The following is a 24,209-nucleotide window of genomic DNA, read 5'->3' on the forward strand; positions in this document are numbered from 1 at the left end:
CACTTCCATCCAACCCTCTTCGCAGCAATAAATAAAACACACGTGGATTTTAAGCGTCCAGTCTCCGACCTCCAGAAGTCGGTCTTGCCTCAGCTCTTGGGAATGAAGAAACTCCAGAAATAGAAATAAGTATTTCTGCAAATGAGAATTAAGAGCACGACATCAGCTTGGCTTCGAGAGCACCACAAGGTTCCCTTACTGTAGGATAGATAAAGGTATGGAAAAAACCAAAAAGGGTAATTTTGGCCTTTCTAGAGCTGTACACAACTGTTTTTACAGCACCCCAATCTTCATGGGCAGCATCCTGGTTACCGTACCACAGCTCAGAAGTGGCAACATGACGTTTCTAGAAGTTTCTACTACATCTAAGTAAAAAAAAAAAAAAACCACCACTATTAAACAGCAAAGCCCTTCCATTCTCTCCACCTCTCCAAAACTGCAAACAACCGCTTCAAGCAACAACCACAAACATCACAAGTTTGAGAAATGCGGAGCTAAAACCCACTTGTACTAGAGCAAAGAGAAGGATTCAACCCTCTTCTAATAAACCTCATATGCTTTAGAATTTGGAATAAAAATAAGCACCCCAGCAGGGCAGTGGCACCGCCACCAGTATTTTGCCACATGCCTGCAGCCTGTGAGCTCCAGGTCCTTGCTTTGCTCCTCACCAAGGAGCCTCAGGGACCTCAGAGCAGGGCGAGATTCTTCCAACATTCCCCCTTCCCAGCCACTTTCCTTGTTTTCTTGCTAATTGCCACAGGGCTGACTGCTTGCAGGTTTCTTCCCACGTGTGCATTTGCTTTAAAGACATGGGATCAAGGTCATTCCAGCATTTCTGTCCTCTCCATCCCTGCTGTGGGGCCACTTTCAAATCCTCATCCCACAGCAGATCCTCAGAGGCGACCCTGGCCGCTTACACGCTCAAAACCACAAACCAGAGAAGTTCAGGATTCTATGACAGAGGCATCAGTTCAATATTATTAATAAAATAACAACTCTTATTTGTTCTTTACAGGATTTATTGTACATGCAAACCCATGGGAAAGATGCCAAACTCTCTGCTGGAACCTTCTCTTGCTAAATCAGGTATAAATTACTTTCAGGTAAAGCACGTTTTTGCGTTACACTTCCAGTTTGGGAACAGCATTATGCGGCGGTCGCCTTCTCTTTGTAAGTTGCCATCATCTTCTTGATCTCAGCAATTGCTTTGCCAGGGTTCAAACCCTGAAAACAGAAAAGTTTCAGTTAGCTCCTCTGGAAATCGGCACATTACAGCATCCTCCCACCTTGCCCTGATCCAAGTCATAGTAAACTCACAAATATGCTGCTACTATAAAAATAGTTAGCAGAGGTGTTCAGCACCCCTTTTTTCCCCAAAAGTTGGGAGTCCAGCCCAATATTGTGCTTCTTTTCAAAGGCCAGGAGGTTCCCCAAGCACTCTTCTTGGGAAAGAGTGGCTGGAGAGCTGCACAGTGGAAAAGGACTTGGGGGTGCTGGTTGACAGCCGGCTGAACATGAGCCGGCAGTGTGCCCAGGTGGCCAAAGCAACCAACAGCGTCCTGGCCTGTATCAGCACTAGTGTGGCCAGCAGGAGCAGGGCAGGGATTGTGCCCCTGTACTTGGCACTGGTGAGGCCGCAGCTCAAATCCTGTGTTCAGTTTTCGGCCCCTCACAACAAGAAGGACGTTGAAGTGCTGGAGCGTGTCCAGAGAAGGGGAACGGAGCTGGGGAGGGGTCTGGAGCACAAGTCTGGTGGGGAGTGGCTGAGGGAACTGGGGTTGTTCAGTCTGGAGAAGAGGAGGCTGAGGGTAGACCTCATCGCTCTCTACAACTACCTGGAAGGGTGTTGTGGTGAGGTGGGTGTTGGTCTCTTCTCCCAAGAAACCAGCGATAGGAAGAGAGGAAATGGCCTCAAGTTGTACCAGGGGAGGTTTAGACTGAATATTAGGAAAAATTTCTTTACTGAAAGAGTGGCTAAGCATTGGAACAGGCTGTCTGGGGAGGTGGAGTCACCATCCCTGGAAGTGTTCAAAAAACATGCAGACGTGGCACTTTGGGACATGGTTTAGTGGATATGGTGGTGCTGGGTTGACAGTTGGATTTGATGATCTTAAAAGTCTTTTCCAACCTTAATGATTCTATTCTATGAGGTTACAGGATACTGAGGGACAGCTCTGAAGAGCCCGCTCCAGGCAGGTTGGGCACCGTGGTACACAGCGTCCCTCAGATGTCTGCTGATACAGGTCTGCTGCACTCCAGCCTCAATTTAGAAGGGAAGAGCAAGCCAGCCTGGGGTAAAGGCAGTGTTCCAGCTTGGAGCTCACCTCCTCTACCTGGAGGCTGAACCAGCAGCACTTCCTACTGCTTGAAGAAAAATGCTCATTTGACTTTGGAGGACTGGTTTTAATCAGCAACGCGAGGATCAAAGAGAAGAATGAGCGGCTGAGCGATAGGAACTTTTAATAAGTTCAAGCAGGACTGAATTCAACACTTTTAAATTGAATTTGCTGAATTCAACACAGTGACAGTACAAGAGATGTGGCTTTTCTCCTTCTCTGAAATATAAAAGGCGCTGTGCATTGGAGGACACTAGGAAAGTGAGCGAGAACACGAATCCACAAGATGGAAATGCTAAAGCTAACCTTTCCTAAGAAGGTTCTAGATACATGTCATGTTGCAAAGGCCCTTAATCCTGCAGAACTGCTACCAAATCAAGCATGTCTAATCTGAAAATGAGCAGGGGATTGCGGCTGTCCCGCTCTATGGTTGCGATTACAGCAGCAGCACCGTGGGACAGAGAACCAACAGGACATTACCCGAGTGCACAGCTCACCGCACAGTCTTCCAGGGCTGATCGAGACAACAGTCAGGACTAGAGTATGCCAGTGGAAGTGTGTTATTAACCATAAAACGTATCTCAAACTTGAGACCAAGCCTCAGCATGCTATTTCCCTGTGCTACGTACATTCCTACATACAGCCAGATCTTTAAGTTGAACCTTCACCTTTAGCCGAACTATGGTTGACACCAGATCATGAGCTAGCTCCCTATACAAAGGGGGAATTATTCGTAGTCAGTGAATCACTTCAGAAAACTCCACCAAAAAAAATATCAGGATGCAGTGGTCCTGACCTGTCAACTCAGATCTCTGGGCTCTCCTTTTCCCCACATCTGTGATCCACTCAAGCATTTGCCTTCACATTATTTCACAGCTCCAGAATTACTCTACTACTAGGTGCAAGCAAAGGCTGGCTAGAAAACAGCACAGCTGGCAGCAAAGCAAAACTCGATAATCTGCCCAACAACAGGCACAAGGAAACTGCAAGATGAGGAAGAGGCATGCTCTGATTTGGGAAAGCTTGCTCAGTCCTCAGAAGAAAAACCAGAGAGAACAGACCGTCTGGGGAATGCCCCGACAGCAGGACATCGGCATAATACACGTGCCCCAAAGGCGCTGAAAACTTGCCGTAGCCTTCTCCATTACACAAGTTGCACAATACATCAGGGATAGCTGCTACCGTTGGGAGTTTAAGGTCGTACCGTGTGGGGGTTAAGCATATTACTCACAAGGCTCACACCACCGATGGGACTATGCCGGACAAACCTCCCTGTACAGCTTCTGGCAGTGACCCTCACACTACCAGCACCCTGTCGTCACACTCCTAGATCTTGGAAAACAGACAGGTTCTCAAAGTCACAGCCTTCTACTCGAGGAAGAGATGGTCCTTGCCGTGTGCAACAGAAACTTTGCCACGTCCTCCTGTACAGTCACTATCATGAGCAAGGCTGCTGATAAGTCACCGTGTTGCAAAAGGCTGAACAACCCAAGGCAAGCTTAAGGAAAACAAAAACCTATGCGGGTATTTTCGTATTGGTTGGAAACAGGGTGCTTGGAAACAAGCCAGTAACCCCAAAGGGATATACACAGGACACACACATACCTTTGGGCAAGTCCTTGTGCAATTCATGATAGTGTGACAACGGTAGAGAGAAAACGGGTCTTGCAGCTGTGCCAGGCGCTCCTCTGTGTAGTCATCTCTGGAGTCAATCATCCAGCGATAGGCCTGAAAGTCAGTGGCATTTCACAGACCAAATGCTTCTTCAGGGTGTTGTAATCAGCGTGAGCTTTTTAAAAGCAATGCCTAACTCAGGGATTTTGGTGCAGGATCTGGACTACGTAATACTATCCCACCTGTGCTCGCAAATATTTGTACTGCTTTTGGATGGGGAGTCCCTCAGCAGTCTCGAGGGACAAATGGGACCCGTCCTTACCTGCATCAGTACTGCAGGACCCAAATACTTGTCCCCGTTCCACCAGTAACTGGGACAGCTGGTGCTGCAGCAGGCACACAGGATGCACTCGTAGAGTCCGTCCTGCACAGGGGCGGGAGACCACAGTCAAGCCACTCCAGAAACCCATGACAAAGCCTTTTTTTTTCCAAAGAGGGGATTTACACAAGCACATGCTTCCCTCACCGCCTTCCCCTCCAGTGACTTGCCGCAACACAGCGGCTCTGAAAACTTGATGCCAAAGCAGCACTGCTGGAAGAAAGCGATTCCGATACGCGGGTCCTCTGAAGCAAGATGCATGCAATCCTCCCAACTCAACCCATATAATAAACTAGGGGCTTGTGACAACAGGGGGGGAAGAGCATAAACCGAAGAAAAACATGAAGATTGCTTCATCTTTCTGCATTCCTTCCAGCCCGTCCCAGTAAGTGGCTAAGGAACAGATATGTAACCAATTAACAAAGACAGACCAAAGTTTGCCCAACAGCCTGCGAGAAAAGAGCTGAGAGTTTTGTGTGTGCTTTGAGGGGATCCCCAAACACTTACAGAACAGGAATGGTGCGAGTCTTTATCTATTTCACCACTTTTAGAGGTGAAGATCTTTTTATTTCAGGCACTGAAGAAAAGTTAGACCTACATGGAAATGACACTGGGCAGAAGACAAGCTCTGAGGAGCAGAGGGTCTCCCAAGTCTCCCAGTAGCTCTATCAACCCCCCAGGCTAAGAGACAGAGTCCAGTCTGGCTTAATTTATGCATCTGAAAGTTGTTTTGGGACAAAGGTCTCATATTTAGTTGAGAAAGCTAGCTGATGCCAGAACTCCCGGGAGCTTGTAACAAGTCTACTGTATTAGTCTTTTGGAAAGGCTTGCCAAAGCTAGGTTAAGTCAAGAGTTATCTTCTTGCTCTAAATTTGTCTTATTTCTAATTGTAGCATTTGAAACGATTGATGATTTAAAGGAAAAGGTGGGATTTTTTTCAGCTGACATTGTATCCAAGTTTCTCCTGCACACAGGCTGTTCTCTTGCAGTTGCTTTTGGGTTTACTTCTACTTGCACGAGAAAGTGATCTCAAGGATACCGCTTTATGAAAACCATGTGAAGGGAAAGTCCCGTTAGTCCTTACATATGGATCAAATAACATTATGAAGTGGTGCAGGAGAACTAACCGTTGTCCTCAGATAGGGATTCTTTACTGTTATATGTTAAGACGTCAAGACGTCACAGCACCAGTCGCACGGTGCTGCCGACACCTCTGGCCCATGGCTGCTCTATTCATCGGAGGTTCACTCCACAGCAAACGCACGTAACGGGAAGCGTTCAAAGATCACTGCAGAGAATTAGGCTGCAGCTCACATGTTTTCATTGAATCCCCTTTAACCAGTGTTCCTCTTTGCTCTGCTCATATCCACCTCTCTTACCACTTGCCAAAATCTAGGCTGCCAGCCCACTTTGTGCCTACTCAGTGACAGCACCGCAGAAACGATCACAGTGGAGCACTGACAGGCCGAGCTTTGAACCGCGCAGTGAGTGACGGATCCATCAAGAGAGGTCAGAGGCAAAAGAGAAACTGCTGATTTAATGACACTTACTGTGGCAGCCAAGGAAATCCAGACAAGAACTTACCCATGCTATAAGCTTTTTAAAAAGCTATTATGTCCCAGCTGTTCAAATGGTTCCTCAGACACCCTTCAGATTTATGCAGAAACTTTGGACCAACAACATTACATTCCCAGAAAAATCCCCTCAAAAGAACACGGTGCTCAAGACACACATCTGAAGACTTGCACTAACACATCAGGCTTGCGTCTCCACATCCAAAAGGGTTTAGCTTTTGCCATTAGTTTTTAGGGCTGTAAAACCCAGCAAGCAGCAACATGAGAGCATTGCTTAGCATGCTACAGCTAGACAAGACAGACAGTGCTGAACCCGACAGCCTACATGCCAGCATAAACTGCAGTGCCTTATCTCCACTGGAATATTACAAGCCTGTAGCCTTCACAGTGTTTTTACAAACGCACACAGTTTCGCAGCGCAGACAGTGGAAATGAGATCAGAGTCCCCATCGCAACCGCGACTGCCTTTCATTAGCAAACGTTACCCCAGCAATGCAGGTATGCCGTGACACTGCATTTCAGGGAGCAGATTCCACCCACGTCGGGCTTTGACATTAAAGGAACTAGAAGCTACTGCATGTTAATGTTTAACCCTGGTCTTATCTGTAAGGGACTTCAATGGTAGAAAAGAAGCAGTAACCAGTTTCTGACGGTCTTCTATGGACTGCAGGTACTGCTCCTTGCCCTGTTTCGACTCATCCTTCTTCTTCAGGTAAGGCTCAATGGATTTGTACTGTGCATAGAAGTTACTCAAGTCCTAGGAGTCAAAAGGCAAAGAGGTCACATTTAAGCTAAATTCATGCACGAGAGATTGAACATCTGCTACCACTCCAACAGAAGGCAGCATTTTCTACCTCAACCTGCCACATTCCTCCAAATGAGGACAGATTTAGTCACGGCTGTGAAGCTCAGACCCACCCAAGCCAGAAAACACCAGCAGGAGTAACGTGAATTGTGAGACCCGATCTTGTTGGCACCTCCCAGTGTTATCCCTTCCAACCCAATCTGAACCCTGCGTTGCCTGGAACGGTGTCACCCTCGGTCGTGAGCTGACAGAGGCAGATACTCACCGGAACAAGGTCCTTCACCACATACATGTGGGGGAGAGGGTAGATTTTAGTGATCTTGTTGAGATCGGGGTCGATTCTTTTGATACAGGCCAGAGTGTTTCCGCCAGCAATGTTCATAGCGCAAGAGCCGCAGATGCCTGAGTGGGAGAAAAAGAGTAAAGCATTAGATATTTACCCTCTTAACTGACTTGAGGAAGATCCTCTTGGCCCCAAATATGCCCCCCTGGCTGCCTTCAAGAAACCTGTACGTGACAAGGAAAACGCCAGAAGTTGCCATTGGGCCAAACACGATGCTATTTAAATGAAGAACAAACACAGGAGTCACTTTCATTAAAGCCTAAACACATTCCCAGTGTTGAACTTCCCTCCACAGCAAAAACCAAAGTGGCTTGGACACTTCATCCCTTCCACATCATTCATTAGTTCTACATGCTACTTAGGGTGGGGAAAACATTCAGCTTTGTTCACAGGTTTGAAGCACAAGCTGGTATTGATGCGAAGCAGCTAGCACTAAGATTATAACACGGGAACTAGATGCATCCCCCATCAGCCCTACACTTACTGTCAAAAGCATCCCTGAAGGTCCAGAACATAAAACAAAGTCCCTAAGACAGAAGCTTCTTTCTGAGCCTTCTGCAGCAGGGTAGAGCAGTGCCATAAACTGCATTCATTAACTCCCAAAGGTGAGAGGACAGACACTCACCAGAACAAGCAGCATATAAATAACTTAACAAATGGATGAAATGACACCACTAATGGTCTCCCAGTAATTGAAGGATCAGATGTAGCCCAGGAAAGGCCAAGGTTTACAAGAAAAAACACTGCAGAACTGCCACAGATACTGCTCAGGTCAGGAACTTGGGTATCCAATTCAGACTGATGCCTAAGACATCGTATTAGAAAGAGAAATGTTGAAAGGGCAAAACTCTAATTTCAAAGGATTTGACACATATCAATTGATATGAGTCAGAGAAATGCCATTGCTCCTCACGCTGGCAGGGAACGAGTCCTCCTCAGCGCCTGCTGGATTGGCAATCCTTCCCCTCGCTGCCGGGTAAAGGCTGGCACTTGAACAAGGTTATTCCTCCCACTCGAGAAATGGTTACAAGTATTTTCCAATCAACTGGAGAAAACAACAGAACTGCAGACACAAGTATGCAACAGGAATGCGTGATTGGATTTTTTTTCCCCCGCATGGTACAAAAGGGGCAAGATTGAACCAGTCCAGCTTGAAAAATCTGTCTTCAGGTTCTCAAAGAAAAGTTTTCAGGGCAATTAACTCCAGCTGCTTGGGAACAGTGCTGGCTATCTAAATATCAGACACTAAGAACAACCACTCCACATGAAATTCCTCTGCCTGCTATGCAGATTCTACGGGAAACGGCTGCATTAAAGCATACTTTTCATTTAGATCCAAGTCAAAACATCTTTAGGCACCAATTGCACCTAATTTCTCATACTTGCAAACCCACCTAATTAAATCAAAAGTCATTCCATAAAGGCATCCTCCCTTCCTGCACTTCCACAACTATCATTTTAAGCTCAGCATCCCAACATTACTCATGAATTAGGATTTTTTTTTTTTTTTAAACAGGGAAAGTCACCTGGACAGGTAGGTTTTAATGCAGTTAAACAGACATGCAGATTTGTACCTGTAGCAGAATCAGCCAGTAGCTCTGCAATGTAAAACCACCAGATGGCCTTTTCCTCAATCACTTAGCTTAGTCAAAGGGCCCAAAAAAAGATTCCTGAAGCTATTCCTAGAAATCCTAAGCACTCTTCCAGTTACACCCTTTCTTATTGCCACAGCAGCCAGATAAAGCAGCCCCTACAATTCATTCCCATTCACCATGTCTGCCCCCTCAATTTTGCTGTTGTAATCTCTCTGGCTAGATTTCCCTACGCAGTCCGTCACTGGAGGGCAGCAAGATGAACAAGATTAGGGAAGAAACAGGAATGACTGGGACTGTTTAAGCATATTGCTCAAAGCTCACTGTTGTGAGATTACACCGCGTGAATATGAGCCTTAACTTTACGACTTGATTCATTGAGGTATTTCATATGCAGCAGCTGGAAGAGGAGTGGTAAGCTGCCATCTACCCTGACGTTTTCTAGTGGTTGCACGTACGCTGTCAGCAATAAACAGTCTACAAAGGGCAATCTTCAGTTTAGCAGGCTGGAAAAATCCTTCTTACCTTCCCTACATGATCTGCGGAAGGTCAGAGTGGAGTCCAACTCGTTTTTAATCTTGATCAGAGCATCGAGCACCATAGGCCCACATCTACACAGAGAACAAAGTCAGTGAACCCGTATAATTCCCCCTCAGCCTCAGTGCTTGATCTCCAACTAAGCAGCACCTAAAAATGACTTTGATCAACTACAATTAAAAATACATCTTTTTTTTTGCCAATGCCAGGCAACAACATAGAGATATCTTGATCAGCAGCACAAACCCATTCACCTCAGCACACCTCAGGGTCAAGAGTGGGAGAAAAGCCCTTTTTTTCCCCAATACCCTGAAGATTTGGCTCAACTGGAGAGTGTTCAGACAGCACAACTGAAAACAGAGTGCCTTACTACCAGTTCTTTCCTTCTGGGTCAGGTTTTGACAAGTCTGCCTGTCATTAGTCACAAGAGGCAGTGCTGCACACAAAAACAGTCTTGGACAACTTATGTAATTTTATATATGGCAGTCAAGGAAACACCCAGGAATTATTAAGTGGTGCAAGTCACACAAAAATTTGAGCTCTCCATCATGTGCTTAAGCAGAGCGCTGCATGGCTTTGTATCTGAAGCTTTCAAGAAGGGCTCAAGGTGAACTCATCTGGCAAAAGCATAGGGAAATCGAGGCACACGTGCCCACACGAAGGTTTCTGCACCACGGGGAAGACTGCAACCCTTTGTAGAACTGCGGAGAAGAGCTTTCTCAGTGATAGCTACACCAAAGTGTGCAGGTGGTTACTACACGTTTAACATGACCAGCAAGTTATAGAATTAACTAAGTGTTAAGAAAACTATGAGAAGAGTTGAAAGCTTCTACTTTATTTCCCAGGTCTGGGACTGCAAGTTATAAATAAAACAGTTTCCTTTTGGAACATGCCCCAAAATTTACCATACAAATAACACTTCTTAAAGCCACAAACACATTTAAGTCTTCAACACAACTCAAGGACACAGGTAAAACTTCAGAGAAGTCACAAAACAAAGTGATCATTTCACTGCTGGCAGCTGTTAAGACACTGGCATTCAGAGTATAGTTTTATTTCCACACTCAGCACTGACAGGTGAGGGAGGGGAAAATAATCCCACATGATCACAGTAAGATTTGGTTTATCAGGAAATAACATTGATCTTACCTGCACTGAGCACAAGGTGCTCTGTAACCCAGCTGAGGCACCACCTTCCTGGCCACTCCAACAAGGTTTTAATAGTCCCTGAAGCTTAGTAAGACTGCTGACACCTTTAGCTGTCAGCTCAAGTACTCCTTAACCACTCTCTGTCATCATTTGTCAGATAACCTAAGTGCACACACAGCCCCAGTGCATCTGCCTGGCAGCAAAGCCTCTCCCTGACGGGGCATACTCACTTATTTAAATCCACTTCATACGTCTGCATGCGGGGCTTGTCCCCAGGCTTATCAGGATCCCATCTGTAGATGGCAAACTTCTTGATACGGGGTGCTGCTGCAGCTGCCGTCTGTGCTCCCCGACACATCTGTATTCAAACAGCAAAACAGCCCTTAGATCCCTGCGGGTGGCTTTTAGCCAGGCAACAAAATGACTTGAGATCGCACGTTCGGGGTGAGAGCTGCAGGATCCACCACTGCTTTGTATTTGAGCATTCATAGTTTTTGGAAAATCCTCCCAGGGATTTGCCACAGCAGTGTACCCTGACGCACGCAACCACCTCTGTCCTGGGGCTCCCTCCTCTACAAGCCAGAAGAGATAATCCTAAAACTAACAGGCAACCCACAAGTGCTCCTGCAGTGCCTGCAGACATTCCTTCCTCCAGAGCCCTGAAGGCTCTCCCTGCCCCAAAACTGCTCTCAGCAGCTCCCAGCCACATCTCTAACCTGCTCCAGGTTGACAAGCCGCCTCCTCCCGCTATTCCCCCAGGAGCTTCTTCCCCCCCAGGCCACCTGCCCCTACTCGCCTCTCCCCGAATTACTCCACATTCCTATTTCTCCTGTTCCCATGTCTCTTCCCAATCCCATTCTGGATCTCCTGCATCCCCCAGTCTCCTGCCAACCTCTATCTCCCCTTAAACCCATCTCAGACCCCTTCCCACTTCTTTTGTCCCCCAGACGCTCCCCAGCACCCCCCTCACACATCCTCTTGCCCCCCCAAGCCCACTCCCCTTCTTTTACCCACTTCGAACCCTCTTCCCATCCCGTACTGCACCTCAAACCCCCTCATAACCCGTCCAGCTCCCTCCCCGCCCTCTCTGCAGCCCCTCCTGCCCCCTCAGCTCCCTCCTGTCTTGCTCAACCCAGCCCTCACACAGCCCTTCCTGCCCACCAGACCCCCCATCTCAGCCCTCCTCACCGCCCCCCAAAGCCTTCAGCCCCTCGCACCACACCTCCCCCGAGGGTCTCCCGCCCAGCTACCCAGAGCAGGCCAGCTCCAGACCACCCCTCACCGTCCGTGGGCCGGCCCGCAGGAGCCGCGCGGGGACGCCGCGCCTCAAGGAGACACCCACCACGGCCGCCGCCATCTTGCCGTTGCGCAGTTCCGACCCCGCTCCCGCCCCGGAAGCAGAAGGAACCCCTAGAGCCACCATAGAGCACAGCTTTAAGGGGAAGGAGGGCGGGGCTCTCCGGGCAGCCATCTTGGGTGTGGCGGCGGCCGCAGGGCAGGTGCCATGTTGAGTGTGGCGCGCCCTGTGGCACAAGGCAGGCTGGCGGGACGCGAACGCCTGGATCCCCCCGTTTTGGGCAGGGGGGAGACCATTGCGGCCCCCCATTAATTTCCAGCCGAATTCCTTCTGCAGTGGCGGTGCCCACGCCCTCCTGCTTGCCCCAATACTGGTCAGGGCAAAATGGCTGGTACCAAGGGCTGAAATTACACCCCCACCCCCACCCCGAGGGCTTCCCTCCCTTTCTCTCGTGATTATCGCCCCTTATTTTTTAATTTCCCGCTTCTTTCCTCACAGCAAATTTATTTATTAACTGAATCGCAAACAACACACACCGAAAAAGCCGCTGGGGGCGAGGGTGGAGGGAGAAGGAGGCCCTGCTATGGCGTTACGTGCCACCATTTGAAGGTGAAGGGCTGTCGCTGGACGTTGGTGCCGCAGCGGACCTCCCCAAGCCTGCCATGGTAGGAGGCCACATCCTCGAGGAAGCGGCAGCGTAGGCCCAGCGGCTCCAGGAGGGAGCGGGTCTGCCGCTCCAGGCAGCATTCACCCCCCACCATGGGGCCAAAGGGTTTGGGGATGCCCAGGTCCTTGGCCAGGATGATCATGGTCACCTGTGGGATGACAGAAGGGGAGCTCGGTAACACCAGGACTGATAAAGCCAAAGGAAAGCCACTGGCCACCCTCCTCCATCAGCCTCACCCCAAAATGGGATGTCGACACTACTTTTTGCAGCCGCCTTCCCTGAGTCCTCCAAATCCATCATCATTTTCCCCCTTTTTATCATTAAAATCCACCCACGCCTTGCAATTTCTCCACTTTGAAAGGTTTTCACCTAAAAAATTACATATTTTAATGCAACTGCAAGCAACACGAAGCCACAAAGTTGTGGTAGACCTGGGCTGGAGATACCTTCTTTTTCTGGGCAGCTGTAAATATTGTGCTTTTTTGGGACAACTCTGGGGATACATCTTGGCTGAATAAGCTGTTTTTTGGGGAGAACTCGAGGAGCGGGTACCCCTCTCACCATGTTGGGGAAGTACGGCATGGCTTTGCCCTGCTTGTCGAGCTTGAAGAGGGCTGGCAGGTCAAGAATGTCCTCCTCCATCAACCCCAGCTCCTTCTTGAGGATGTCCCTGTTCCAGTCGATGCAGCGCTGGAGGGGATGGAGAAGAGCAGGTCGAGGCAGGGGACAGAGGTGGGCACGATCCCCAAAACCATCTCACGCAGGAGGAGAGGTAAAATGCAACACCTCCCCTTAAGGGTTTGCACCACCCTGGGGTGGTTATTGCAAGAAATATGGATTATTACAAGAAATATTGGTTATTACCTGGGCGTACTGGTTCTGCTGCACCAGGATGTCGTTGGAAAGGACCTTGTTAATGGTGACCCGTTTCGTGTCTGTCCCTGAGTACCCTGCAAATGCAAACCCCTGTCAGAATGAAGCTGCGCTGTAGAAGCCCAGCTTAAAACAGGGCACAGAGATGGAAAAAAAACCCCAAATCCAAATCCCGACTCCCTGACCTTGGGGTTAAGACTGCTGGGCGTGCCAATTCTTAGTTTGTTGGGAAACTGTATGGGAGAAAAACCTCTGCCCATTGGAAAGAGCATTGCAAAGGTTCTATCATCCACCCTTCTGCCCACGGGAGTTGGTAGCTCCTAAATTTCTCCACTCAGCTTCACAAAACCAGAGCTACCACCTCCACTCCTTGTTTTGGGCTGGCTGTGTGCCGGGCCAGTGGCAGTGACCCAGAGGGACCCATGGAGGTATGGAGATCTTCCCCCAACCTCATTGCGGATGGATGATGTTCAAATCCACAATTAAAGGGAGCCCAAACTGGCAGCCAAAATGTCATTGCTGCAGGGAGGGAAGGGCAAGTGAGAAAAAATGGTGCTAATTTGGGGTGACACGAGAGCACCCCCGGTTCTCCCCACTCCGTGCTGGAGCTCTGCTGGCATTTACAGAGATGCTCTGTCCCACCAAGCAAGCATCTCCTCCATGCCGAGGGCTTGATCCCTCCTGTCCCACTCGCTTTCCCAAAATAGGGCTTGAGGAGGCTGGGTATGGTGGGCAGGCATCCCGCTTGCCAGCCAGGAAGGGCAACTGGGTGGGAAAAGGTCCCCCCATCCCCCCGATACCCACACGTCGGTCAGGCGCTGCCGCCCTCGGGCCGGCTGCTCTGCGGGGCGAATCTGGCTGTCTCAGCCGACATCAAAGCCTGGCTGAAGCTGCCCGCTGTCCCCTTGCCTTTGAACATGGTGGCTTCGCCCTGTCCCTCCTTCTGCTTCTCCCGAAAGAGCTTGTAGCACGCCGCGGGGCTGGCCATCAGCATCCGAAATCGCTGGGGCGAGACAGGAGGGAGAGCGGTCACTAAAAGCGCCTTATCCAAAGCCTTGGGCGACCTCAGGAGCTTATTTTGGCAAGGAACCTGAGCTTAAACTCTTTAAATTAGCCATTTTTGCTGTTGTTTAGTGCCTTTTTTAATGCGGTGCTGAGGGAATATATCTGAACAAGGTGCAGTGATTTACGCTGTTGGCAAATGCCCACCTAACTGCCCCCGAGGGGTTAAACTGCTGCTGGGACAGGGAGGAAAACCGCAGCCTGGCTGCACCTGGGTCCAATCCTGCCCACCCCAGGTGGGGTGTATGAACCCCTGGGAGGGGCTTTGGTGGGTGTGTGAGTGAGCTGAGATGATGAGCATGGTTGCTGTTTAGGTTGGTATTTTTGTCTCTGGGCTGGTATTGCAATGCTGGTGGTGGGGGGAGGTGGGAATAAGGTCATAATCATGCTCTGACTTTCCCAGGAGAGGCCAAAAATCAACATTAAGCTCATCTTATAGAAAACATTATTAATGAAATTATTGTGAATTTGTAGGGTCTGAGCCCTGTGTGTGGTGGTTTGCTTCCCCTAGCAGAAATGGTCTCCTTGCTCCTTGGTGGAGTGCAGGAGGCTGCTTGCTGCAGTCCTGATGGCAGCTCTTGTGGGGGCTTAGCACAGCTCTGGGGAGGGCAAATGCAATGAGTGGAGGGTTTGTGGGGTATGTGTATGCATGAATACTACTTTTCTGAACTGTTTAGGTCAAGCCATGACTTCCCCAGGAGGAGAAGTCTTGTGTTAGGAGCATTAAAAACCATGATAGAAGAAAGACCTAGCTTCTGAAAACATCTGGGAGATGCTGAGCAGCTGTGAGCCTTGGGCAGCCCAGGTGAATACTGAGGTTTCAATTTCTTGGATTACCTTTATAAACACTTTTTTTTCTTATATCTGTGGTGATTATTAGCTTAGCAAGTCCCTCTCTATGTTCAGAGCCCTCATTTTGGAGATGGGGTGAAACCCCAAGCGAATACTGGCTGGGACTGTCAAAGAAATGAGCTTTGGGGTTTTCCCTAGAGGTGTCCTGATAAAATTAGTGTCTCAGAAGAAAAACCACGGAGTGGCTTGGGGTTTTGGGTTACCTTTGTGTCGGAGGTGGGCACAAAAGTGACGAATTCGTTGACGTGTCCCACTGACAGCCAGTCGGAGTAGAGCTCCACGGGAGCCTGCACTTGCTGGGCATAGAGGAAATCCCGTACCACTCTGGTCATTCTCCTCCCTGCGGCTCTGGGGGTGAAATACCCCCAAGAGAGGGAATAAAGAGAATAAATGTTTATGCATCAGTATGTAAATACACATAAATTGTTATTGAGGTGAAGAAAAAAAAGGAGGGTGCAAGTGGGAAGGCAGAGATTGGGTGTACCCACCCCATAGGGTACCAGATCTGCAGCTGGTCAGGGAATGGCTAATTAAGGTCCTTAATGGATTTTTTGATGATATTTAGGGGAAATCATGGTTCCTTTGCTCCCAAACACATGGGTTTCCCATCCCTTACGTAGGGAAGCTGCTGCCGATGAGGATCCTCCCTAGGGGATACTCCTTCCCCGCCACGGTCACGGGTGGGCTGACCTCCAGGTTGCCGAAGGAGTCGAGGCTGGTGATGGCTTCGAAGAGGGGTTCTCTGCTCACGTAGCCAAAGTCGGGGCCCTGGGGAAAGAGAAATAGCTGTGGGCATTGTGCTGAATTCCCCCCTGCCCCTATGCCTTTGCTTTTATCCCTCCTGCTGGGGAGAGATCTCCTCTGCTATCCTGCAGCCAATGTTTAAGTGTCTGTATTAAGCTAATTAGGTGCTGGGGTAACCCTTGAAGCTGAGTTTCTGGATGACTCTTGTCCAGTGAGGTGAACTTCAGCCCCTGAGGGTAAATCCACCCCAGGCATAAGAGCCACCCAAAGGGTTGTACTCCCCTTAAATCCTATTTAAGCCCTGATTTTCAGGACTTAATATATCTAGGATTTAAGGTGCTGTGCGTGCAGGGGTAATTAACCCTTGGTTGTGATGTGTCAGGGTTAAATGTCTGAGGGAGCGATTGCAACACTAAAATGGGGCAAAAATCGCAGCAGTGGGACAAAAATCTTGCCTTGAACCAGTCCTTGCTCTCTGGCTCAAGTCAATGAGGGCTTGGAGCTCACGGCAGCCTCTGGGACGAGATCAGGTATCTGTTGGGTTTGCATTAAATCCCAATCACTTATTAGTGTTGGGTTTCCTTAGTGGTAAACCAAATGTACAGGTCAGTAAAAATGAGCAGGGGGACCTGAGGGTGCATGGCTTCAATCTAGAAGTTGCTTTTTTTTTTTTTTAATTGAAGGTGTTTGGAGAAGATGGGATTAGAGTGCAGCAGAAATGCCTTTCCCTGAGGCTCCCCATGTATCTTTGGGGTGCATATCTGGAGGATGGTTGGGGGTCAGATCCTTTCCCTGGGTGCTGCAGGAGAGAGTGAGCATGAAACACCTGCTCTCAGCTTATTTTGGTTTAATAAACCACAGAGCTGGTATGGTTTCAACTGTCAAGGCGCTGGTTCATCCCAGGTTTGCGGGTCGTGTCCAAGTCCTATCAGCTCCAGGTTAATTTTGAGGGGCTAATTCCCTCTCGTCTCCTTTTTCCTTGGCATGGGGTCCCAGGGGCTTAGGGCTTGGCCAGGGCGAGAGGAGGACCTGTGCGTGTTGTGTTTGGCTAAATATTCCTAACTGGAAAATGAGATTGGAAAGATAGGAGTGGGGATTAGGGAAGGCTTCAAAGCAGAAATTGGAGTATAATGTGTTAGCAGCTCCAAAGGCTGAAATTGCTTCTCTAAATATGAAACAAAACAATTCCTAAACAGGACAGATAGGAGCGGTTGCCCATCTTATTTGTGACGGAGCAAATCAGTGTGCTATTCCTATCCTGCTTGATGAATCTGGGACTGCATGTACTAATTTCAGGCATGAGAAATGATGTATTTCAATGCTTTCGAAAGCACTTAATCTTCCCCCAAAGTGACATGCAGCAAGAAGTGAGCTGTCCTCTTCTCCTGTTACTGTCTGAGAGAAGACCAGGGCTGAGGCTGCTGCCAGAGCCTGGTTGGGTATATGGGACAGAGATTTGGTGGCTACTTGAGGATGTTCTGCCCTTTCTGCATGGTGATATCTCAAAGGGATCATTCAAGCCATCTTTTTCCCATGCTTGTCTTTGCTGGGCTCTCCCAAAACGCCTTGGCCAGGGTCACTGCTCTTCCAGGCAGCTTTCTTTGCATGCCCTGCCCCTGGCTGGCCCATTGCCTTGGCAGAGAAGCCCCACAGGGATGTTTTTGGCAGCTGGTTGCATCTTGCTCTCTTCCGAGCAAGTAAATTGACTCCTCTTGTGCTTTCCTTTCGTCTCCTGCTTGGGAGCTGCTGTGTATTCACAGGCACAGAGGAGGAAAGGAAAAACCAGCCTGTTGCTCAGATATTCAGGGTGAAGAAACACATTCCTGTCCCAGAGCTTGGCAGGAATCTTTCATTCCCAGAGGCATGAGGTCCTCCTTGCCACTCTCATCCAGCACCTTCTGGACAAAGGGTTTTCTGCATGGCTGGGATGTGGATTTGGCTCTGATCCTTGGTTTGAGGGAGAGTGAGGCTGTTTGTCTCCTCCCAGCTGGAAGAGGATGGGGTAGTATCTCCTCCCAGCTGGAAGTGGATGGGGTAGTATCTCCATGCAGCGGGCTTCAGGCAATTCATTGCAGGACCTCCAAGGAGCCAAGTGCAAGTAGGGTTTCAGGAGTGGTGAAATGGGCTAACCATAAAAACCTGCAAAGCTGTTCCTCCGGCAATGCAAGCGACTGTCCTGCTCTTACCAGCAGCTCCTTGATGGAGAATTGCTCCAGCCCTCCATCTCGAGGGGAGTCCAGCACCACTGGGAAGCTTTTGTGAGGAGCGTGGGTGTAGCCAAACTCAATCTCATCCTACAGTGGGGAGGAAAATCTGCATGGGGCACATTGGCAGGGAGGGGAAGCTTTGCTCCCTACCTGGTGCCCACCTACCTGCATCCAACGGTCCCCACGGTTGATGTAGCCGAAGCAAACCTTCAGCTCACAGCCGGCCTTGTTGACCAGGTTTTTTATCTCCTTGGTGAAGAGATAGTTGTCCTTCATGCTGGATCACAGGAGGTAAGGGGATCAAGGGCTGCCGGAGGATGGATATCCCCCAAAGGCAGCTGCCTTTCCCTCTGCCCATCAACTACCCAGCCTGTCTTGGTGACCTCCAGGGAGGCTGTGGGTCTGATTTGGCTGGGAAGAGCATCATCCCTTGGCCTTTACCTGCAGACGAAGACGTTCACTGGTGCCAAAGTGTTGGGGGTCATGATCCATGGTGCTACCCTGAACACTACTGTGTCGGTGAAGATTGGTGTATGGGGGATACCCTGGGGGAAGCAAGCAGAAATTGGGGAATTTCTATGCCCTGTTTACCACTATTCCCCCTCCCCCCGAATACCTGACCCTTGAGGTTATTTTTGGAGTAAGTTAATGGGAACTGCTGTCCATTCAATCCCCATCCCCTTCCCCATGCTCCTTGGGCTGTTTCATCCCTTCCCCAGAGCCCCCAGACCTCAGCCAGGGACTCCAGGAGGCTGACGTGGATGGTGACCAGGCCGGAGAAGGTGTCGTCAGGAAAGCGGAGCCCCTCAATGAAGAAGTCAAGCTCGGCGGCCCCACCGGTGTACTGCACGGTGTGGTACAGCTTCCTCCAGCCCAGCACGTGGATGTAGCGTTGCCCAAAGAAGGGGTCTGCAAGAAAAGAAAGGGGAAGGTGGGTAATTTCCAAAGTTCTGGTGCTGGTTTCCAACCTATTTTGCTTGTGTGCAAGGGGAAAATATGTTGTAGAGCATGTTGCCATCATGGATAAAGCATGTGGGTTTTGGGACACGTGGTGACTTTTTGCTATTCCTTTGCTGGAAGACCTTGGATAAATGGCTTTGTGACCCTGTGACTCTGCTTGTTAATCTCCTGAAGTTTTCCAATTGATTGAGAAGAGAGAATATTTCATGCTAGAAAAATTTGGAGAGGGGATGCTGAGGGCATGATTTTCTTCGGAAGTGCCATTTGAAGAACATGGAGAGGCCAAGGTCAGAGATGGAAAGAAAAGAGCTTGCGGGGATCTCAAAAGCACCACAAATGAGGAGGAAGGGGCAGAGGAGGAGGTGAGGATGGACTTACTCTGCACGTGAAAAACACCAACTTTGTCTGCATCGGAGACAGAAATATGGAGGATGATTTCATATCCCCGGGGCAGGCGCCGTGGCCCTTCAGTCCTCAAGACCATCTGAGACATATCCAGCAAATCTGGGGTGCAAACCACAAATATTGGGTGATGGGTGATTGCACAGCACAGCTCTGGCTGGCTTGCAAGCTCCCTCTTGGGACTGGCAGATCCCATGCCAAGAAATCTGCTCTTCCCTTGCTACCAGCCTTTGCAAGCTGGAAAAACAACCGGTAGTCCTGCTAGTGAAGCTTGTGGCTTGTGCTTTGACACAAATGTCCCTTTTATCCCCCAACAGCCCTGGCACAGCTCGTCCCCGGCCTCAAGAAGTTGATGGGCACTGGGGCTGGGTGGTTTAATTTTTCGGGACCAGGAGGGTGTTCCTGGCTGCCAGCCGTGAGCGCCTTTCACCTGCGTGAAGCATTCCTGGGTCAAGCTCTGCTGTCAGTGGCACCTCTGCTATTTTTCTGGCCATGCTTCATGCCCCTGCTTGACCGCAATTAGTTTGCATGGCATTAAAAAAAAATTCCCATGCTGGAAGCTTACTCAGCAGTTTGGTGGAGAACAGCTCATGGGCAGCTGGTTCCCAAGAAAAACTGCACCTCCAAAAAGGTTAAAGAGGAGGAATAACAGAGCATATTTTTCTTTATATGATTTTTTGAAGCTGTGTTACCTTCTTTGCTGAATACTCTTTCATCATTGCAGTCAGATGCTGGAGTGAAGGGGCTCTCCCTGTCGCAGCTGACGAGCAGGATGGCCCCATGTCCCTCAGGACCCCAGGTCCAGCTTGCCTAAAACACCCCGCGGGGCCTTAGCAAGCTCAGGCTCTTGCAAGCCTGTGGACTTTCAGTGCAGTGGAAGAGGCTGAATTACCTTGTTAGGGTTGTTCTTTTCCACCACACCATCCCGATCCGCGTCGACGTCCAGGGAGATCCCTGCGTGGGCAGACCCTACCGTCATCCCAGGCTGTGGCAATGTTGGGTGGGTGCAAAAGCCCCCCAGACCCACCAAACTTGAGTCTATCTCTGCCCCCACATCACAGCACCCTACCCCAAGGGACTGAGGGGATGAAGACAGATTGCTGCATTGCAGAAGCCTTTGTACTCACCGATGCCAGTGAGGAAGACCCCAGCTTGGTTGATGGGCTGCCCTCCCTCTGCATAAAAGCTGACAGTTACCTGCAAACCCCCAAATCCCTGGTTGGGGAAGGATGTTCTCCCTCCATGGGAGGTCCCATGCCCAAGCACCCCACTTCTTACCTTGTTATCGTTGACCTCAGTGCTGGCCCGGCTCATGCTGAACCTTAGGACCGTCCCCTCATCCAGTGGCCACCGTGTCCTGCTGCCAGGGGCTGACCCGACCTCTGCTTGGCCCTGGCACACCACCTCCACGCTGACCCCCTCTGTGTGCTTCACGCCAAAGGAGACTGCCCCAGCCGGGGCTGCCCTGCCAAAACCACTGTATTTTTAGAGGTTTGCACTGAAAACACCTGGTTCTCACTGCAATTAGTTTCACTGCCCAAAACACAACCAAGACCAGGCATGCTGGCGTCTCCACGCTCACCACTAGCACCCTTCTGCCCTTTCCTCCCTGCCTGGGAACACTTGCAGTATCTTTTTTTTTTTTTAGGGCAGAACACCCTATTTTAGCAAAATGAGTCTATTTTGTAGCCATTGCTGCAGATTACTATCTATAATAATCACAACCAAAGCACTCTGCTGCTGGAACCGAACTCAGGTTTGCACTTCAATGGAGAAATCTGTGTTTATTCTCCAGATGAGGCAAACCTGGTATTTAACAGCTCATTGCAACAGTGTGGCAGCCCAGCTGAGAGACTTTACCACGGGAAACTAATTTTTTGGGGTGATTTTATCCACCCTGAAGCAGCTGGTGTTGCACTGCTCCCAGTCCAATGTGCCCTTGCTCTTCCCCAGCCACTCTGTGCATTCCCTTTCCCTCTCCTGGCTCCTTTTCCCTAATTTCCCCATCTTTCCAGGGTTATTATTTTTGGGCTGCTTGCAGCTCCTGACGAGCAGGCTCCCTTTGAGCATGTGTGCTCCTGACACCCGAGAGCTCACGCTGTATCACCGTTACAGCATCATTTATTGGGTTTCTGGATGCCGAAGGCTCTGCCAAACCCACACCGGCTGGGGGGAGAGGAAATCTGAGCACTCATGTGCTGCTGCCTGGGTGTTTCTTAAATTGTTAAATTACATTTAATTACACGTGGAAAAACTGGTTTGGTTTCCTTGTTTCTGGGTTTTGGGAATCCCACCGGGAGAAGATTTGACCTGGAGAGATGCCAGATGAGTTGTAACTGCACTGCGTGGCTTGAATATCGAGGGTGAGATTTGTAAAAACAGCAAAGACCAGAATTAACCATGAGATGAGCTTTTAAACTTTTTCCTTTGGGGGAATAATTATCTTAAAGTACAGCGTTTGGTTTGTTTTAGGGGAGCGGGGTTGGTGGTGTGGGGACTTGCATGCTTTCCCAGAACACTGCTTGATCACTAGATCTAGTTTTCCTCCTCTCTCCCAGCTGCATCCCCTCCTTTGCGGTCCATCCCTGTGGCTCCTGCTCATCCCTCTGCTCTCCTGCAGCTTTCCAAGATGACACTGGATCTGTTGACCGCAAATGGATCAAACCCATCGCCATCGCAGACCCGGGGTAAATACTGAATCGTGCAAACACGGTTGCTTGAAGCTTTCCTGGGACTTGCGCAGATTTGCAAAGCCCAGGGAGGTTTTTGCCCACAAATTGCATTAAATCACAGTGTCAGGGCTGAGGGTTTTGGGGGAGCAGCAGGAAAAATGAGGAGGGGGGATTTGCAGAAGGATAAACGGGGGATAAAGGCGAGAAGAAAGATGGAGGTGCAGAGATGGAGGAGGAGAGGGAGTGTTAGGGCATCCCACTCACCCGTAGACATCGGCGGAGAGGCGGGTGCCCAGCACGCACAGGGCCTCGATGCGGTTCCCGTGCTGCAGTCGAAGCGTGCGGTCCCCCAGCATCTCCCCACGCAGCAGCCCAGATGCCCCAACGATGGGTACGTGCACCCTTCCCCAGCCGCTCTGGGTGGCTCTGAGCTCCGTGGTAGCACCCAGTTGCTTCTCCTTCCTCCCTGGCACGCCTCCCTCCTCCTCCTCAACTGGCCCCAGAGCAAATCAATTGACTTTTGGAGCCTGTGAAGTTTGGGATGACAACTTTGCAGCCCCCACCCTGGTCCAAAGGGAGGGGGCAGTTGGATTGGACTCTCTAAAGCCCCATGAAAATGATCTCCAAGGGCGGGAAGGGATGGAGAGGGAGGGCGGCTGGCCCAAAGCCCGGCCGGCTCCCAGCCCTATGCAAGGAGCTCCCCCAGCTGTCCCCAGCTCCCTGTCCCTCCAGCAGCTCCCTGACCCCAACTGGGGACGAGCAGCCCAACGCAGAGGCGATTTTGCAGCCCTTTGGGTTTCGGCTGGTGCTTGCATCTGTGGGGTACCCGCTCTTTTTTGCTCTCTAGGGAAAAGCTCTGGCTGCTCTTGGAAGAAATACAATTTTCCAGCCCTTAGGATAGAGCAGGACTCTCCTTTTTTTCGTTTGGGTTTTTTTTTTTTTTAATTCCTTGCTTATTTTCAAAGGGAAGCCAGGGAGCCACTTGCTGATGAGGGGAAACCAGAGGTGGTTTTGCACAACGAACCTGCTGCCTGCCACCCTGCACCACAGCGGAACACGTCAGGAGCAATTGCTGCCCACGCAGGTGTTCGCATTATTTATTAACATGATGCTAAATATTCATTTTAAAAACCAAACTTCTGCCCCAGATTTTGGAAGCCACAAGCAATTAGTGAGGAGCAGAAACGTTCAGGTTGATGTTCCCTATTTATATCCCTTTCGGGCTTTTCTTTTTTAGTGCTCTCTTCCCTCTGTGGCTGGGCAGTAGGAAATAAGCTCAAATCTAGTTTCCCATCTGAAGTAGATCCTGTTTTGTTGGGGCTTTTTTGCCATGACCTGAGCAAACATGAGCAAGGACTTTGTGTTGCTGAGCAAACATTTGGGAACACAAACATGGCCATTTCTCTGTGCATGCAAAAATGAGATTTGTGGCAATGGGGACATTTTATTAAAGGCTGTAGATGTTCTCCCTGAGGAATATAAGAAAATGTAAACCACTTTGCTCCTTCTGTGCCTTTTGTAGAACATTGTGGTCAGCATGGCACTGCTGCTGTGCAGAATGTAAGGGGGACTTGGGTTGAATGATGCCCAGTTTAGACACCCCAACCCAGGAGCTGAGCTGCTGGCAGGTGGAAAATGTTCCTCCTTCTGAGAAGCATCGTGATTTATCTATTTAACCCCTATTTAAACCACCAGTAGCAAGAAACACTGCTGAAAGAGGAACCAGAAAGAGAAATAACTTAAAAAGATAAAGATAAAAATAAAAAGAAACTGAAACTGCATCATGTTTGCATGAGCGGGCTCTGCTCTCCAGCATCGTACAAGACTTATTTTCCCCTCTTTTTACCCCAAAGCAGAGCATGGGTCAGGGTGACCTCGTTTCCCTGTGCTCTCCTGGGACCTGTGGGCTGGGGAAATAGAGGTGTAAACCCATCAGTTTGGAAGAAAATGAGAAAAAAAAAAAAAGCAGCTTCTCTTTTACCACTTTCACTTCCCAATTCCTGCATCCGAGGATTTAGTATTTCACTTGTCAGTAAGGAAAACACATGCTATTTAAATCTTCCTTTTCTTAAAAAAAAGACAAACAACAAAACCCTAACACCAAATCCCTCCCATCTTAGAGGAAGACCCAAGGTCACCACATC

General features: G+C 49.5%; 2 protein-coding genes across 2 annotated transcripts; both read right to left on the bottom strand.

The window, feature by feature from the left end:
- Positions 1-1,138: 1,138 nt before the first annotated feature.
- SDHB (succinate dehydrogenase complex iron sulfur subunit B) lies at positions 1,139-11,686 on the bottom strand (the record flags this gene model as incomplete). Its single annotated transcript, XM_082009317.1, has 8 exons — positions 1,139-1,224; positions 3,942-4,064; positions 4,273-4,374; positions 6,544-6,660; positions 6,974-7,110; positions 9,169-9,254; positions 10,560-10,687; positions 11,612-11,686. 8 exons carry the CDS (start codon positions 11,684-11,686, stop codon positions 1,147-1,149), a joined length of 846 nt encoding a protein of 281 aa, XP_081865443.1. The 3' UTR covers positions 1,139-1,146.
- Positions 11,687-12,207: 521 nt separating this feature from the next.
- LOC309412451 (protein-arginine deiminase type-2-like) lies at positions 12,208-23,489 on the bottom strand (the record flags this gene model as incomplete). The annotated part of the gene is made up of 16 exons (XM_082009354.1): positions 22,330-23,489; positions 20,672-20,858; positions 20,521-20,590; positions 20,286-20,347; positions 20,086-20,203; positions 19,370-19,495; positions 18,762-18,940; positions 18,473-18,576; positions 18,197-18,308; positions 18,011-18,118; positions 15,697-15,848; positions 15,284-15,428; positions 14,076-14,169; positions 13,158-13,243; positions 12,855-12,983; positions 12,208-12,441 (listed from the first exon to the last, which is right to left on the bottom strand). Exons 1-16 carry the CDS (start codon positions 22,419-22,421, stop codon positions 12,208-12,210), a joined length of 1,998 nt encoding a protein of 665 aa, XP_081865480.1. The 5' UTR covers positions 22,422-23,489.
- Between the last annotated feature and the right edge of the window lie 720 nt (positions 23,490-24,209).

The sequence above is a fragment of the Phaethon aethereus genome (assembly GCF_964289735.1).
Source record: "Phaethon aethereus genome assembly, chromosome: 21".
In the NCBI taxonomy this organism is placed as follows: Eukaryota; Metazoa; Chordata; class Aves; order Phaethontiformes; family Phaethontidae; genus Phaethon; species Phaethon aethereus.